At 43.0% G+C, this 16233-nt stretch overlaps 1 protein-coding gene across 1 annotated transcript in view; it reads left to right on the forward strand.

Moving 5' to 3' along the window:
* Positions 1-16233, forward strand: part of USE1 (unconventional SNARE in the ER 1) — a 273173-nt gene that overhangs the window by 197822 nt on the left and 59118 nt on the right. The window contains exon 6 of the mRNA XM_069649226.1: positions 15775-15799. Coding sequence (XP_069505327.1) covers positions 15775-15799 — 25 coding nt within the window. The remainder of the gene's footprint in view (positions 1-15774; positions 15800-16233) is intronic.

Consider the following 16233-nt stretch of genomic DNA (forward strand, 5'->3'; position numbering starts at 1 on the left):
GCACAGGGCTTCCACCAAGTTGGAACTTTCTCTGCAAAATGTGGCTGAGCAGTAAGGCTTTACTGTTAGCAGAGGGGAAAAGGAAGAATGCTGTGAGCACAGATCACACACAAACACACCAGATAAAACATTGAGACATGGAATCTACTGAAATATATACATATACTCTCTATTTAACAGGCATGTGCATAGAAAATCAATGTCTACAAAATTAAAGTAAAACACATGAAGTATATTTTTAAAAACAGTACCCTAATCACACTCTAAACACAATCTAAACTACAGAAACACATTAAGAGTTGTCATCACAGAATTATACACAGTTGCAGTTTTAAGTGGCCAGATGGTTTTGGCTAAAACATGCAACACTGATCTAAAAATAAAAAGTGTACATTTAAAAATCAAACCGTTAACTGAAAATGTCCAACTATAACTCTGTGACGAATGTTTACAAATTGTTTAAAGGTAAAAAAAAAATGTACTTTACTTTAGTGAGTTTAAATAGTCAGAAATGCCCTCCCATAAGAAGCAACTGAACAGATAGGGTTAGGTATGGGCTAACAGGACTCCACAACAAAACGAGCGCATCTTCTCTTTGTGGGGCATAGAAAGGACCCCACAGAATATTATTAAGCCCAGGCTCTACCCTCAAAGACAAGAGGAAGGATGGCTGCATACAAGAGATTTTAGCACAAGGTGTAAATGTTGCAATAAAGTGAGCCTCCAAAGGTGTATACAAACAATTCCCTTAGGCCCAAGTGTCAAAGACCAGTGCGGGAGGGGCAATGTAGGTGCAAGCGCCTGGTGGAGCCTGCTCACTGATGCACGTGTGCAGATGTGGGTTCTGGTGTCAGGATTCGATCTGGATGGCATTGTTCTGATCTCTATTGATTAACAGTTCAGAAGATAAGGCTGGGACCTCAGGAGTCTTGATGCTGGATAACCTCTTTGCATCAGCCATACGGCAAAGAAAGGGCACAGGAGATAGAGCAGCATTGGAGCAGACTCCTAGATGATCTCTCCAACAGGTCACAGGCATTGCAAGCAGGACAACAATACTAAGCCTCAGCATCTAACTCTGTCCAAAGACCTGGAGCAGCAGCAGAGCCCCAAGCAGTGATATCCCATGATCTGTTTGCCAAACAGTGAGCAGCAATTAAGGCAAGGTTAGTGTACAGTCAAAGGAGAAGGCCCCTCTCAAGATGAGCAGTACTTGGTGACTTGGTGTAAAGGTTTGGGACAGACCCAGGATACAGTCAAGGACAGTGTGCCAACAATTCCCATTGAAAAGTAGGAAGGCACCTCAGCAGGTTTTCTCTATTTGAGAGCAGAGGCCAAGCTTCATGTTACAAGGTCTGGATGCAGCAATGAAGACTTCCTGCAACGTCCTTCTTGGTTTCTTCGGATTCATGATTCACTGGTCGACTGAGGAATAGCTCCTAATCTCCAGGTATACACAGTAGCAAGGCTGGGTGTTTACACTAACCCTCCTATCACCAGGAGACCACTATTCAAGGTTTTGGCGGCATTCCAGTTAAATGCTATTTGTGACATCACTGAACGGAGGATGTGAATTAGATTGGCTAATCCAAGACCCCCTTCAAACTGGTTCCTATTCATTCAGCATCCCGTTGTGAGCTCTGTACAGACCCTGCAAAACGAGATGAACATGCATGGTTATTCCTGCCATAGACTGCGAAGAAGATGACTGTTAGATGGATTTCCAAAATAAATGCTGGAGTGGATTTTGGGTAGCCACCCGATTATGGTGAACAGGAAAACACTGATAATAGACCAACCCAATCAAGGTAAGCTAGCAGAGCTTAAAGGCTTAGTCTCATGTGGGCTGTGAGAATGGTTTAGAGCTACAATGAGTCCACGCAGTGCAACACCAATAATTCGAGTTGGACCGGTAAGGGCAAAAATATACAATGATTCATTATGCCTTCAAAATGCACACTAAGCAAGTAAAACCTCTAGTCAAATATGGTCACACACTTACTATAAAACAGATATATGCTTTCCCCCTTAGGGGAAGAAAGGAAGTGTTTGATTCAATAACCAGTGCAAAACAGGTAAGTAATTCAGTAAAGACACTTTAAAATAACAGAACAGTTGCCCTAACACTTTGAGTCCAACCTTTAGATGGTTTGGGGCTTTGTGTTCTAAAGCACAAAGAAACAAAGGTTTCTAAAATTCAGGTAAGAAAACAATTTCAATCCCAGTTGCCTAGGATAGGCCTAGGAAGGGATTGTTGAGTAGGTCTCCTCTGACCAAAATCGGGAAAGAGTAATTTAGGTACATGACTTTACGCCCATGATACCCTAGGGATAACGGGGGCGTAGGGAGACAGGAACAGGTTTGTTAACTTATCCTTGTGACACAGATTTCTCCAAAAACCTCTTCTGAGTTTCTGGAATCCCTTGTGGACACATCCTTCTGTGTTTTGTTTGTTCAAGGAAGAACCAGGGGCTGCGGGTGAAGAGTTCACATTCAAATGCAGGATTTCATTTTGATCGGTTGCCGTGCATAGGAATTTGTTCAGGACACCGTCCAGCTGAACACCCAAACAAATAAATCTTTACGATTAGTGCGATATAGGCGACCTCTGGACAACCCCATTCCCACATCTGGTCTCGCAATGAAACTGAGGAGCTAACACCTAGCACTCCTATCGTGATAATGGTAGTTTGTATTGGCAATATAGTCTTGGTTTAATACTTTAAAAAAATATATATTATTTGTAGCTTCAGGTGCCGAGGAGAAAATGTCAACCCTGGCATATGGGTTATCTATCAAACAATGAGAGAAAAGGTTCCCTGTTAGGGAACTCCCATCCTCTGCACACTATCTGGGGCTCAAGTAAGCCAAACTATTAGGAAGACAAATGGTCCCTCTACATAGGACACATATTAGCTATTAACACTAATCTATAACATTTCATTTGGTTATGTTTTCATACTATTATCAGCAAGTGGATATCCTCAGTAATATATTTTAAGTCACAATTCAATCAGTAGTTTAAACACAATGTATTGTTCATCTGGCCTAACGCGTTTTGAGAAATTCTCTTCATCAGGGGTGTACAATCATTATTCTAGTCAGTTTGCCCATGGGAATGAGCCAAACGACCAGGAAAATATGCTTTACGTAGCTCCAAAATTTCAGGTCAAAGGTCCGACCAAAGCAAAAAAAAAAGGGTGTTCCATAGATGTCTATGGGAGGGAAAAGAGCAAAAAGAAAATCGTGACAAACCGTTCTGTCCAAAGAAATGAGTTACCGAGTTTGAAAACGAACATCATTTACCCAAAAAGGAACCGGGAATACAAAAAAGCATGCACATATATAAGGGGGTCTCTTGAATGAGGCTACAAAGCAGGGAAAAGGAAACCCTTTCCTTTTGATCTAAAACAGCTCCGACATTTTCTGAATTGTGATCCTGCATTCATATTCTTTAGAAATTAATTTTTAGAGTTTGCAAATGAGGACATATTGCAACAAAATACAAACTAACAATAACAGTACGATAGTAGATACTTAAAACCAATTGGGAGCTCCTTTTTTCAACAATATATGTATCCAAACCCTTTAAACACAATGCACAAGGAGCTAGAGAATTAATGAATTGATATTGTAAATACTTGTACAACTGTATACTCACTTGGAATTGAGGTGTGCCGAACGTAAGGGGTCTGTGTCCTATGGCTCAGCCGAGAGATTACTTTTTCGTCATCTTACTGCATAGTATCATGCTGTCATCAGGCTTGCTAAGCAGAGTTTCTCTAGGGGTAAGGTTGAGCCGGCTTTAAATCAGTCTAAGGAGTTGTTTGCAGTTGTTAAGTCTTTTTCTATGACAGCTCGCTTTACTCCTAGTCTGTTCCCTACGCAAACCCTGTGTGACTCATTAGCTGAGTTTTTTTACCACTTAATTACGGATATTCACATCATATTCATCTGAATTTACAGAACATTAACAACACTAGTCTTTGGAGGCTATGCCTGTGGCCCTACACTCCTGGTCTAGCTTCCCTGAGTCCTCCGCAGTCTGTCTTAAATCTGCTGCTCCCTCTGATCCCGTTTCTCTGGGAGTACTCAAAGAAATCATGGCGGGCATGATCTCCTGGGTCACTAGTGCAGTTAATTTTTCCTGTCAGTCGGGCTCCATTGCAGGGGAGCTCAAGCAGGCTCTGGTTATCCTCTTCTTAAAAAAATAAAACCTTAACTGGATTGTTGGGTGTTGGAAAATGTTCGTCCTATTTCTCTTCTCCCATTTTTCATAAAATTGCTAGTCTTTGGGCTCACCTCTTCTCTCCTTCTTTCTAGCAACTCTTCTTTTCTTGACTTCTTTCTATCTGGGTTCCAGCCTGGGCGGGATACAGAGAGTGTGCTTGTGTCTTTTATGGATGACCTGGTCATGTTGGTTGATTGGGGTGGAGTGGGAGCCCTGATATTGCTAGATCTTTTGGCAGCTTTCGATTCTGTTGACCACTCCATCCTGTTGTCCTCCCTGGCACTAACTGGCCTCTCTGGTCCCATCAAGGCATGGTTTACCTCCTTTCTGATTGACCGGGGCCAATCAATTTCTTTTCCTACATTTCCATCTTCCCTTCGCTTGCTTTCTTGTGGTGTTCCCCAGGGTTCTGCCTTGCCCCGCAGCATTTTAACATCTATGTTCAGTGTCTGGTTGGTCTCATAAGGTCACACGGCTTCCGATGCTATTCCTATGCCGATGACACCCAGATCTTGGTCCGTTTAAGATCTGGATCAAGGCTGAAGTGTTGCTATGCTTGTTAGTTCCTGGTCGCCGGGAAGGGCAGGATGGACAACAATTGGCCTAGGCTTAACGGGGACAAGACAAAGGTTCCAGTGGTGGGTGCTTCTCCTGATTCTATACTTTGGACTCCTTTTTTCTGGCCATCGTATGTGGGTGATTTCCCCATTCGGGTGACTGTGGTAAAAAATGTGGGTGCATGTCCATCCTCTTCACTGTCAATGGCTCCCCAGGTTAGTGCAGTTTGTAAGACGGACCATTTTTGTTGAAGGTGCTTCGCAGGGTCTTGCCATTTCTGCCTGCTTCCTTGCAGCCTTTGGTGGTTGCTGCGCTAGTCACTAATCGCATAAACTATTCCTTGCTCAACCTGCTGGTGTCTTACATCGGCTGCATCTTTTGCAGAATCTTGCTGCATGGGTCGCCACTTTCTCACCTTTATGGCTCTCACATAAGTCCAGTGCGCCGCTCGCTTCACTGGCTCCCGGAGAGCAAAAGGATTTGGTTTAAATCTCTTTGCTTGGTCCACCGGCATACCATCACCAAGGGGCAGACTTTCTTCAAGACAAGCTTTTGCCCTACATTCCAGGATGCACTCTTCTTTCTGGGAGTACCGGTCTTGTGATGGTTCCTAAATGTTGTCTTGTGCGAGTTGGTGGTTGTGCCCTCTCGGTTTCAGGCAGCCAACTCTGGAACAACCTTCCTACTGTCCTTAGAAGCATTGAGAACCATCTTCACTTCTGCCACTCTTTAAAAATGTTATTTTAGGCCACGAGTGTTGGTTGGGTTTGTCTAAGTCCTAGCGCCCAGATGGCCCTTGGGGGGGAATGTGCACAGTGCAAATAATTATTACAAAACATATAACATAACTGTACACAACAATAAAATTCCGAATAAGACAATGTCTTCTTCTTCTTGTTAGGATGACTCCAGAAATCTGAAGCCGGCGATTTCCATCTATTAAGTTTATGGTCCCCAAAAAGAGCACCAGTGATATGATATGGCATTTATAACGCGCCTATACACAAGTTTTTCAATTAGCGATCGACCTCCACTAGATCTCATCCCACTTCCCAGTCTCCCGCAGAAATTGAAGCAGGAACCTAAACTCTTCATTCACCACCCCTCTTTTCCAACTGAACAGATCACATGACCCCTCTATAACTACCCCAATGCCACTTATCCGGACTCTGAGTAATTCCTGCTGCACATCAAACCTCACACAGTCCAACATATAATGAGGCACAGTCTCTGGGCAGCCGCAAGCCTCACACGCTGCGGATGTAACTCCTACCCATCAAACACATCCATCCCGCCAAACCCGCATGACCCACCCTAAGGCGATTCAAAATAGTTTCCTCTCTTCGTGCCAACTCTAGCCCCCCCCCCAAACCAGATTAATATAAGACGATGTTGGCCACTGTTCTGCAGATGTTCTCTTCTGTTTTTTGCAGAGCAACTTAGGTTGGTGGGCAGCAAAGAAAGTGAATGTGATGCGAGAAATATGCAGATGATTGTATGATGAAAAGTGTGTGATTTGGCTGAGATTACAGATGTCAATAACAAATACTGTAGATAACATTCAGGAAAACTTGACCACAGAGGGTAGTCAAATTATCCAAGAGTCCGTCAGGCCCTTTGATGGGACACACAGGCCCCCTTATGGCACTAAAAACCCCATCTGCAGTACAAACTTTATTCTCTTCAGAATAAAATTAACTACTGGTTGGTTGAGTGGTTTGCAATGCATGTCTATGGACAAAGATACCAGGTAGGCACAAGGAGCCATTAGACCCAATGTGGCATAGAAGATGTTGAAGGAACCCCAGTAAAGGGGTCAAGTCACTGAAGAGGACTCACCACCACACACAAGTGGATATTGTAGAGAGAACGTCAACAGCCAGGTAAACTATTATTTAAGATGGGCGGGGTGGAGCAGCGGTCTACAGTGGAGCCCCCTAATGGTGTAGCTATTGAGCAAAGACCCCAAGGTAAGTCTGGAGACACTAAGGAAGTGGCCCAAATGAGAAGATACCAAGCATGTTGATGGATTTTCTATCGTATTGGTTTAACACATCTTCAACCTAACTACAGGAGCTGCATGTACATGACACTCGCACCTTGGTTGGCACGATGCCTGGTTTATATATTAGCCACCTCAAAACAACCAATGGGGCAAGGGGATTGGGTAGAGTTTGTGGAATGGAATAGGGAGTATATACAGTGACCTGAAAAAGGTAGGGTGATTTTTTGAATATTGCACACACTGATGAGTTTTTCTACACGCTTTACTTGCTTTTGCTCACTTTTGCTCACTTTTTACGGATAGACTGATCAGTCCCTAGGACGATCAGTATTTGTGGAATTCTTGTTTTTTTAAACTGCACATAACACCTTAATGTGAAGTGCGGTTGGAACACGTTGTGTCCCTATTACCTTTTCTTTTGCATCTTTGGTGTTGCAGACACAATCAGTCCAGGATGGTTTGGTGGCAGTGGTTATTATTTTTAGTTTTTTACTTTTCTCTTGTGCACTTTTACATTTTACAGGATAATACAATTTAGATACTCCTATACTCTAAAATGGCCATGCTATGAGCTTTTTACCTGTCCTTTGCCCATTTTGTCCCTTTGATCTTCGTACTGCCATCTCTGGTCTGGAATTGTTCTACATGGAAAGCCTTTTCCTTGGCAAAGCTTCTGCTTTCCTAGGCAAAGTCGTGATCCGTGTCTCTGGTGATGTGGTGGCTGGGTCTGTCTGTGCCAGGCCACATCCAAGCCAAAGTGTGTCTGTTGCTGGGCAGATATTCTGGCCAGAGTCCATGATTGGACAGCCCTTGCCAGTTTGAGTGGTGCAGATACTTACCATTGGCTTGGAGTTGATTCCAGTCTGAATTCTGGATCAAAGGACACTTTCAGCCAATCAGGAGATCCTCGTTGGAGCCAAGACATCAACGAAGAATTGCAGCCTGCTGACGACCCGAAGGTGACCATAGCAGCCAACCAGCATTTCCTCCAGCCAAATCCTGATGAAGCCCTGCTCCACTCTATAGACCTTCAGAAGGCCTCTGCTGGTGCTTCAACCCCACTGACTGGTGAGAACACCCTATTCTGACTACTGCTTGATGATCTTTGTTTGCTTAGCCTTTGGAAGTGTCCCTGCACCACTCAGTGGGACCAGCCCTCTCCTTGGCTACCTCACTGTAATGTTTGCCGGGCCGAGTTCAACCTTGGAACTTTGTAGATCTTCAACTTGTGGAACAAGACTCCTGCATTTTCAGACCTGTTCCTTTGTTCTCGCCACAATGATTGCCAGTCACCCCCTGATTGTGGTGCCTCTGTTGCAGCCCGCCATTGTGTCCTGGAGAGGTCTGCTCCATAGAGGTCTTCAGACTGTCATGGCAACAGTGTTCTCCTGTCCAGGCTCCAGAACCGTCTTTTGAGAGTCTGGAACCGCCGTATTATCGGACCTAATGCCAACACCAAAAGTGAACTCTGAACCTGTGCTCTCTGGTCCTCCCTCGACCAAACAAAGCTTAGAAGTAAGTGTGCACAGTGAATTCGGGAGTGCCTGAGGTGGTTTCTGTAGAAATCGAAGTAAAGGGGCTGGGGGGGTTAAGTGTGTGCCTATTAATACCCTCCTCTGGCCACAGGGATGTATGGGCGTAAAGTCCTAATCTTGCCTCTCCCTTGCCTGACTAAAACGCTGGTGTCTGGTCAAGGATCCCTCCGGGCTATCCCTAGAGTGGTGGGATTGGGGGAGAAACGTGTAAGAACTTTACTTACCTTTTTTATTCTCCTTCTCGAAAATGTAACTACAACTGGTGGCTTTGGCAACTCCTGTTTGCGAATCACATAGTGAACTCTCCTGAAAAGTATGTATTTTGTAACTGGTGACGTTTGGGCGCTAGTCCCCAATTCCTAGTAGGTTTGGATTTACTAAGAAATAGGGACCCTTATCCAGATGGTTTTGTGGGTGATCTAACTGTTTTCTACCAATTTACTTACCTGTCCACCTGGTTTTAAATTGTTAGATGCTCTGTTTCCCACTTGCTTTAGCATACACAGTTACTTTAAAATGTTGCTTTTAACATGGCTTATCTATTGAATAACAGTTTTAAAGGTAAAGTGTTAGTTTTCTTCAGCCGGTACCCCACATGTTACAACTCAGTTGATTTTAATAGTCATTGCTCGTGCAATGGCCATTGTGTTTTTCCCTTCAAAATATTTAAATCCATTGACTTATTATAATCAATAATACTTTGAGGGATGGAGTCCTCACCCACATTTTAATGTGGGTGTAAGTGAATCAATGGAATATTTAATCCCCTGGCCATATCAACTCAGTTCAGAACCCTGTGGATATTATTGTGTGTTTGTCCTAAAATAAATCTTGCCTGTTTAAAAGCGGCGCTAAGCGGTTAGCCAATACTTGGCAATGAGACACTATGACGTACACAATAAAGGGCCTTTATCAGCTTTCAATAAACAGGATGTATCGCCTCACTTCTAATGGAACTGGCTCACTTCCATTGTAGGAAGGTATTAGTTAATCTAAATGAAGGATTTGCACTTTTTTTAATTAAACAATTCAGAAAATACATTGGCACCAGCAGCTCCGTTTCATGGTGAGTTTGCAAAGACTGCTAAAATCTGACGTTATCGTGGTTTCCCTGGCCTGCCTGTCTTTATCAGATGAAGCTGGTAGGTTAATTGATACTACATTTCTTTCTGTATCTTTATCAAGCAGTAAATCCTTGATGCGCAATATGATCGTGAGAAAATTGTCAATTTTCTTTTCTCATCCGAGTATATCTAAGAGTCCATCCTAGAGGCCTGTTAAGCTTTTAACTTCCAAGCCAGTTATTAGCTTTATTGCAGTGTAAAAATAATACTGTTCGTCCCTTAGAGCTTGTTTGCTGTTTCCTCTGCTTTTTAGCATCTCCAGCTTCCCTCTCTTGGATCTGAGCTACCTGTATTTTTAGATAATCCTCTGAATTGATGTTTCCTTTTCAACTCTTTGATTTATTGCAGTAAACAAAGCATAATGGTTTTACATACTTTAGCTGATCGTAGACTAATGAGAACTCCTCTAACAAAAGCCTGGAAGGCACCCCAGAGTGTTCCTGTATCTGGCACACTTCCCTTCTTTTCTACAAATAATGGTATTGTCTGCTATAGTATCCACCATAACCGGTTCTTGCAGTGGATATATAATCTAATGTCCATGCATTAGCCTTAAAAGAGACACCAAATGATGGACAAAATGAGAGCTGAATTGGGGCTTGTTTGGAAACTGAAGACGTGAACATATCTGTAGAATCAATTTGTTGTATTAAAGTTCTTGTGTCTAGAAGCATACCAAGTCTCGAAAACGTCTTGTAAAAATGTGAGAAGAACTTCTAGAGCGATTAAAGTCTGTCAGTGCTTTGATAAAAGATTGGGAAGTGGTTACAGCAACCGTAGAATTTAATTCATTTTTATGCTGAGTTAAAATTGCTTTTAATGAACAGTGCCGCATGACCGCACTTGATCATGTTGGGAATATTTAAACCTGTATTGTGACCTTCGAGAGTAGCCATACATTGAAAATATAGTCATTTTAGTTCCAAACCGAAGTTTAAGGCTTAATGTGCACCATTTATTATCAATAGAAAATCATCATACTTTGTTTCCTTTCTCCTTAGGCAGCAGAAAACTGTTTGAGAGCCATCCAAGTTGTTAATCCTGTTCGAAAATGTTTCTTGAAGTTCAATGTTAGCATTTAGATGCTGAAGTTCATTTAAGACTGTTTTTTGCTCACTATCCAAGTTCAGACCCTGGACATTTAGCGATACTACCTGAAGGGGGAGGGTCATCAAGAAAGAATCAAACACCTTCATAACATAATAGTACTCCAGATTTGGACACAATAAAAAAATATACCTCAATCCTTTGAATTGTTAAATTGCTACTACATTGACAATTTATAAATATTCATTAGACTGAGCTTTAATGAAAATAGAAATGTGTAGATTGTTCTAGTTTAACCAAGCACAGAATACGGAAATAACTGTGAACCTATTCCCTAACATTAAACCTGCCTATGATGCCTTGGCTTGTACTATGGTATTTTTCACTTGGCTATATGAATCATGTATCACCCGTAGGTACTGGAAACACAGGCGCACATGAAAGCAAACTGCAGCTGAAAATCATGTTATGTAAGGATCATATGGTTAGAACCTTCTAGAACATATGACACTCGGGAGGAATAGGGCTCCAAATATATCTATACCGTAACTGGACAAGAGTTACCAATTACTTTACGGATGAGTTTCAGTACTTCCCTCCTTAATGTCACGGGATTGTTGCCTCGCACGTCAATGTTTTCTTATTATGCTTGTAGATTCTATAGTCCATTTGCATGTGTGTCTTGATCAACATCGAATTTAAAGATGATTGGAGCTTCTTCAACTGGAGACAGCTGGTGTTTCTCACCTGAAAAATGGGGATCACTTTAAAGGGAAACCCCCATTTGTAGATAAAATCTTTATTAGTCATAAAATTAGTTATGTTGTGCCTTTTCTGTATCGTAGTTTGTGAAAGATGTTGGAAAAGGAGAATATTTGCATTTATATGGCAATCTTTATGAACTTTCTGGCCGTAGACATGACAAGCTCCTTCTCATTCCAAAGAGGTATTCTTGCCTGTATATGAGGGGCTTTTCTTCTCTTCCTCTGTAAAGTAGAAATATCCCGCATGTCCTGTCAAGTTGGGAGGTCGTAGAAAGTTGATCTCCTGAAGGTACCTTGAATAAAGCCATACAGATATGCAGGCAACTCAGGATCTTACATTTTGGAGGGAATTTTCCAAGTCAGTATGTTATAACGGGAACAGCTTTCCAAGTCGTGTCAGCTAGAGCCTATTGTTGTTCAAGGGACAGGACTTAAGTTAATTTCAAACGTTCAAGTGATCAAGTAAGTGTTTTTACTTCTTCTAGTCGTTACTTGATTTGAAGAACATTTTTATTTAGTGCAGATATTGCTGGGCTCAGGTCACGTTTACTCTGCAAAATATATTGCTTTCATTACAGCTGCATTTTAGTCACGTCTCCTTTGGTGGCAAGAGCATGATCTTCAGTTTATAAAGCTCCAAAGGGCAAAATGGTAGTCTGCAGAGGGGCTGATTTGCCAGAGCCATATGATTACAAAAAATCCTTGATGTAAGTGGATTAAGAGTCTTTCACTTTCACAGACCTCATGGTTGCTATGAACTCTAGTAACATCTGTCAAGGTGAATGCTACACGAAAAGGTAATCTCTGATTCATACCCTTTCTTTTTCTGATAATGTCCCAGATGTATATTATTCACAGGGTCAAATTGTAGTAAATCTGCAGAATTTAAAGTATGGAGCCCAGATCTAACTCATCAGGAAATAAAGTGAGGGGCACAAGCTCATGTAGCCGAAGGGAGAAAGGCAGATCTTCAAACACTAAATAATAAAAACGTGCGCAGCATTAGTCCAGTTGAGTGCAGTAACTGGAAAAGGTTACTTGTGATTTATCTCCTCTTCTGTTGATACCCCTGCCCAGATATATATCGTCAGAGGTTTAAGTTGTAGTAGAACTGTATAATCTAACATGTGTAGTTCAAATGAGACACCAGGCAAAAAAGGTAGATTTCTCAAGCACGCGTAATGGCCGTAACAGCAGGCCTACAACCGCTTGACTTTATTTTACAGATAGGCTTTTTAGGAGTCTTATGTGAGGTTGCGCAGGGGCACTTACTCTGGAAAACTACCCTTTTTTTTGTCCGGGACTCGTGCGCTCTGCTCGTATGACAGGAGTGGAAGCCTTCACAGATAGGCATGCACCGTAGTTTCATCCATGCTTCTCTATTGATGCTTCAATGCCCAATACAGAGGTTGTGGAGTTCAAACCTCTGCTTAGAGTTGATCGATTGGAGTACAAGGAGCAATTTTTGGGTCTTAAACAGGTGTCGAATGGTAAGTGAAACCCAATCTGTGAGTCTTGAATCCAAGCAGGGGGATGATCATTGTACGTCTCTCTGCTGGACTCTGAGGTTGTCTTCATAACCCAGCTTAAGTTAGCTTTGCATGCTGAAGCTTTATCAGTTGGGCCTGGGCATCTCGCATATCGTTCCTGGTTGTGGGCTCTTCCAGAGGGGCCCAAACTCAGTTAAGTTTACAACGGTTTACATACTATGCCCCAGTTGCTTTAATTTAGTCTGCCTTAGGAAAATTGTGAACTGACTGGTCAGATCAAGGGGAAGGAGTGATGTACAGGGTACTGTATGGTTGCAGTACATGCCAAGCTTTATTGTTGGGTTTTTTAAAGAGATGCTTGTGCAGAGCTTTGCCACTGTCCACCAGGGAATCATTCTCGCTGGTGCTTCAGAATTGAATCCCATTGTTTTACAAAGTACAGGTGCAGAGTGAAATGTTATATTTGTAAACCAGGGGTAAGGTTTGGCCCTAACCTCCGATCGCGTACTCCTGCACCGTTAAGACTTTTGGTAGATAGCCAGTCCTTGCTGGTCTCCACTTCGAAATGTTTACCAGCATTAGTGTGGGAAAACCTTGGTGATGTGGATTCAAGGAGAATACCATGCATTCCACCCCAGATGTACACAGGCCCACACATACACTCCTTTTCTTAACCCTGGGTAGAGCTCCAGTCAAGAACAATCCAATGTGGGCATTATCGGTCGCCACACACACCAAGGGCAACCAAGTACAGTTGCCAGGTTACTGGATGCAAGTAAACCAGTGTTGACAACTTATGGCTCTCCCCGGGAGAACATGTCTCACTCTGTGGTTAAATGGCTGCAAATGGCACAGCTACAGAAGGGAGACCTGCGTTGGGAAGGGAGCAAACCATTCCCACCCCGCTAGGCACTTTAAGGTGAGGCGAGCCCCATTGAAATAACTATAATGGGCTAACAGGGAGGGGGGCGTCCTAGACATAGTGCGTGCATATAGGCAGACACTATTTTGCAGATATTAAGTAGCCATAGTCGAAGCATAGGGCCTGCAAGGCCATGCAGCGTTTTCTGTGTTAGACACAGGCCGTAAGCCTGAAGGGTAAATCTTAAAAGGCCCAAGCGCTGATGAGAGAGGCCCACGCTGCCAACTTCAACAGAAACCATTTTTTGTTCTAAATTTGTTGCCAATATGTTTGTCCTAGAAGGAATGTGCCCTGCAAGGCCACAAGACAATTCTGGGCGCGTTGGTGTATATGTTATCACAAACGGACCAGAGCACGCCTCTGACCCCCCACCCAGACAACTACGAGTTATAGCCCCTATGAAAGCTACGACTGCTCTATTCTCGAGACCCCTGAAATCCAAGATACCAGTTGACCCCAGACCACCGATTCCAGACCACCGACCATAAACCAATCGCCCATAAAAGATCTAAACGCATGGTCGTCCCACCTTTGTTTCATAATTACATGATTTGTAATGCCAGGTACAGGGAGGGATAAATTATAGTTCAAAAGTGAGGGTGAAGCCTTGGAAGCCGAGAGACGTGATCGGGATGAGTGAAGTACATGTGGGTTAGTGTTACCTCAATATGGGTTGTCTGCCCGCAAACGTTTTGTTCGCGGGTGGACTGCATGCACTGTAAGCATTTTTTGTCTCCCACCACCATTGTTATGGATACGGGAGACCCACCCGCAACAGAAGATACCGAACATGGGGAGCGGGGGACATCCCTACTACCCCTGCTCTTTGTGTTTAGTATTTTTGGACTCAAATTGATCGAAAAAATTGAACTAATGGTAGTGACCGAATTAGGTCAAATATACTATTTGTTTCCAATTTTTTCCGATCAATTTGGGTAATACCGACCTCCAGACTCCCCCCTGTGCCAGTCTTTGAGCATGCCGGGTGCACTGTATAATGATCGAGTAGCACTATTCTCAAATGTGGCTAATTGCTTCTTTGGCCTTGGTTCCATGGAGACGATGAGCCCAGCAGACCCCATGTGATGGAGGACGGACAGACGGACAGGGCTGGGAACAATGCCCTAGCATCCCCTATAGAGCAGGCCAACCATTTATGGGGTTGCACCAACCAGCCATGCAGGTTTTCACTGTCTAGAATGACGTGTCCCATGACGCTTCATCTCCTTTTAAGCCTCTGCTTGCACACTCTTTTGTAAAACGTTGCGCGAGAGCAGTGTTCTTTGCTATAAACACTTGTTATCCTTGAAAGAGTTTCTTGGGCCTTTTCCCCTAGCAGGTTGTATTTTTTTCTAGTGCAAGTGTTTAGGGGCGTGCCTTCACCTGCCAGCAACCATAACCTGTTTACACGGTCTTGGCAAGCGAACCTGCCCAGGCAACCTTATGGGCAACAATTGGGCAGCCCTCAGTTGTGTCCCTCTGAGATATGGAGATATGAATAGGACTCACTAGGGAAGATGGTCGAGTCATCACAGGACCCAAGCAAAATGCTCTAAGGGCTCATAAACTGGGCAGAAAGAGTGCCACGGCGACAATGGGAGGCCAAATGACATTCAAACTCATCCAGGAGCTGGTGAGTCTAGTCCGTAAATTGTAATCTGTGGTATCCAGTGTTGATTCTCTTCTTGACATAACCATGTGCTCCTGGGAAGGTTAGATGATCGCCCATTGCTGATCCTCCTTATCTGACAAAATGTCATTCTTTAGGAAGACCAGAATCAAGTCTTATGTACGGTTGTGGTTCTCTGATGTTTCAATACTTCTGATTGCATTGACACTTCTTCCCATGTGGCTATTTGTTTTGACTAAGGTGTTTTGTGGTTGGTTGTTGTTACCCAAACATTATTGACCTGTTGGTATTTTCAAGAAACAAGCGATTACAATGTCCATTTATTTTCCATGGTCTATTTTGGTGCACTTTGCACAAAAAGATGTGAATTAATCACTGTGACATCACATCAGTAAAATTGCTCTTGCATCAATAAAAAATGCATCTTGGTGTTTTTAGTTTTAAAAAAATGAATACTTCTTTTTTCAGATGCTGAGGCCTTAAGAAAAAGAAAGTAAGTGTGAAAGGTCTTGTATGCTGTTTTTTCTCTGTATGGTCAGTGGCGGTGATGCAGCAATGGCCAGCAGGTGTTCTGTACTTCGCACTGCTTATTTGACCTTTGTTGGGGTTGTATTATTAAGATACATTCCATAGAAGATAGTAGTCACTGGTGGTAAGTAAATTAATATTATGCTTTTATCTGTTCTTAACTGGAGTATTGTTGCCACTTATTAAGATACCACATGTTTCTCATGCAGTATCCCATACCCTCCAAACCCTATTGTAAGTTCCCCCTCGTACTCTCTATTATTGACCTTTCCAAGCATCGCTTGCTTCTGCCGACACTCCTCAATACAGTCAGATCAGTCTTTACTCCTGTAAAGTTTTTTCATTGGGGTGCAGTTGCCCATTTCCAAGCAGTGATTTCCAGATCTCGCGGGGCGGGAG

This window comes from Ambystoma mexicanum, chromosome 1p, assembly GCF_040938575.1.
Source record: "Ambystoma mexicanum isolate Mex_15411 chromosome 1p, UKY_AmexF1_1, whole genome shotgun sequence".
Classification (NCBI taxonomy): domain Eukaryota; kingdom Metazoa; phylum Chordata; class Amphibia; order Caudata; family Ambystomatidae; genus Ambystoma; species Ambystoma mexicanum.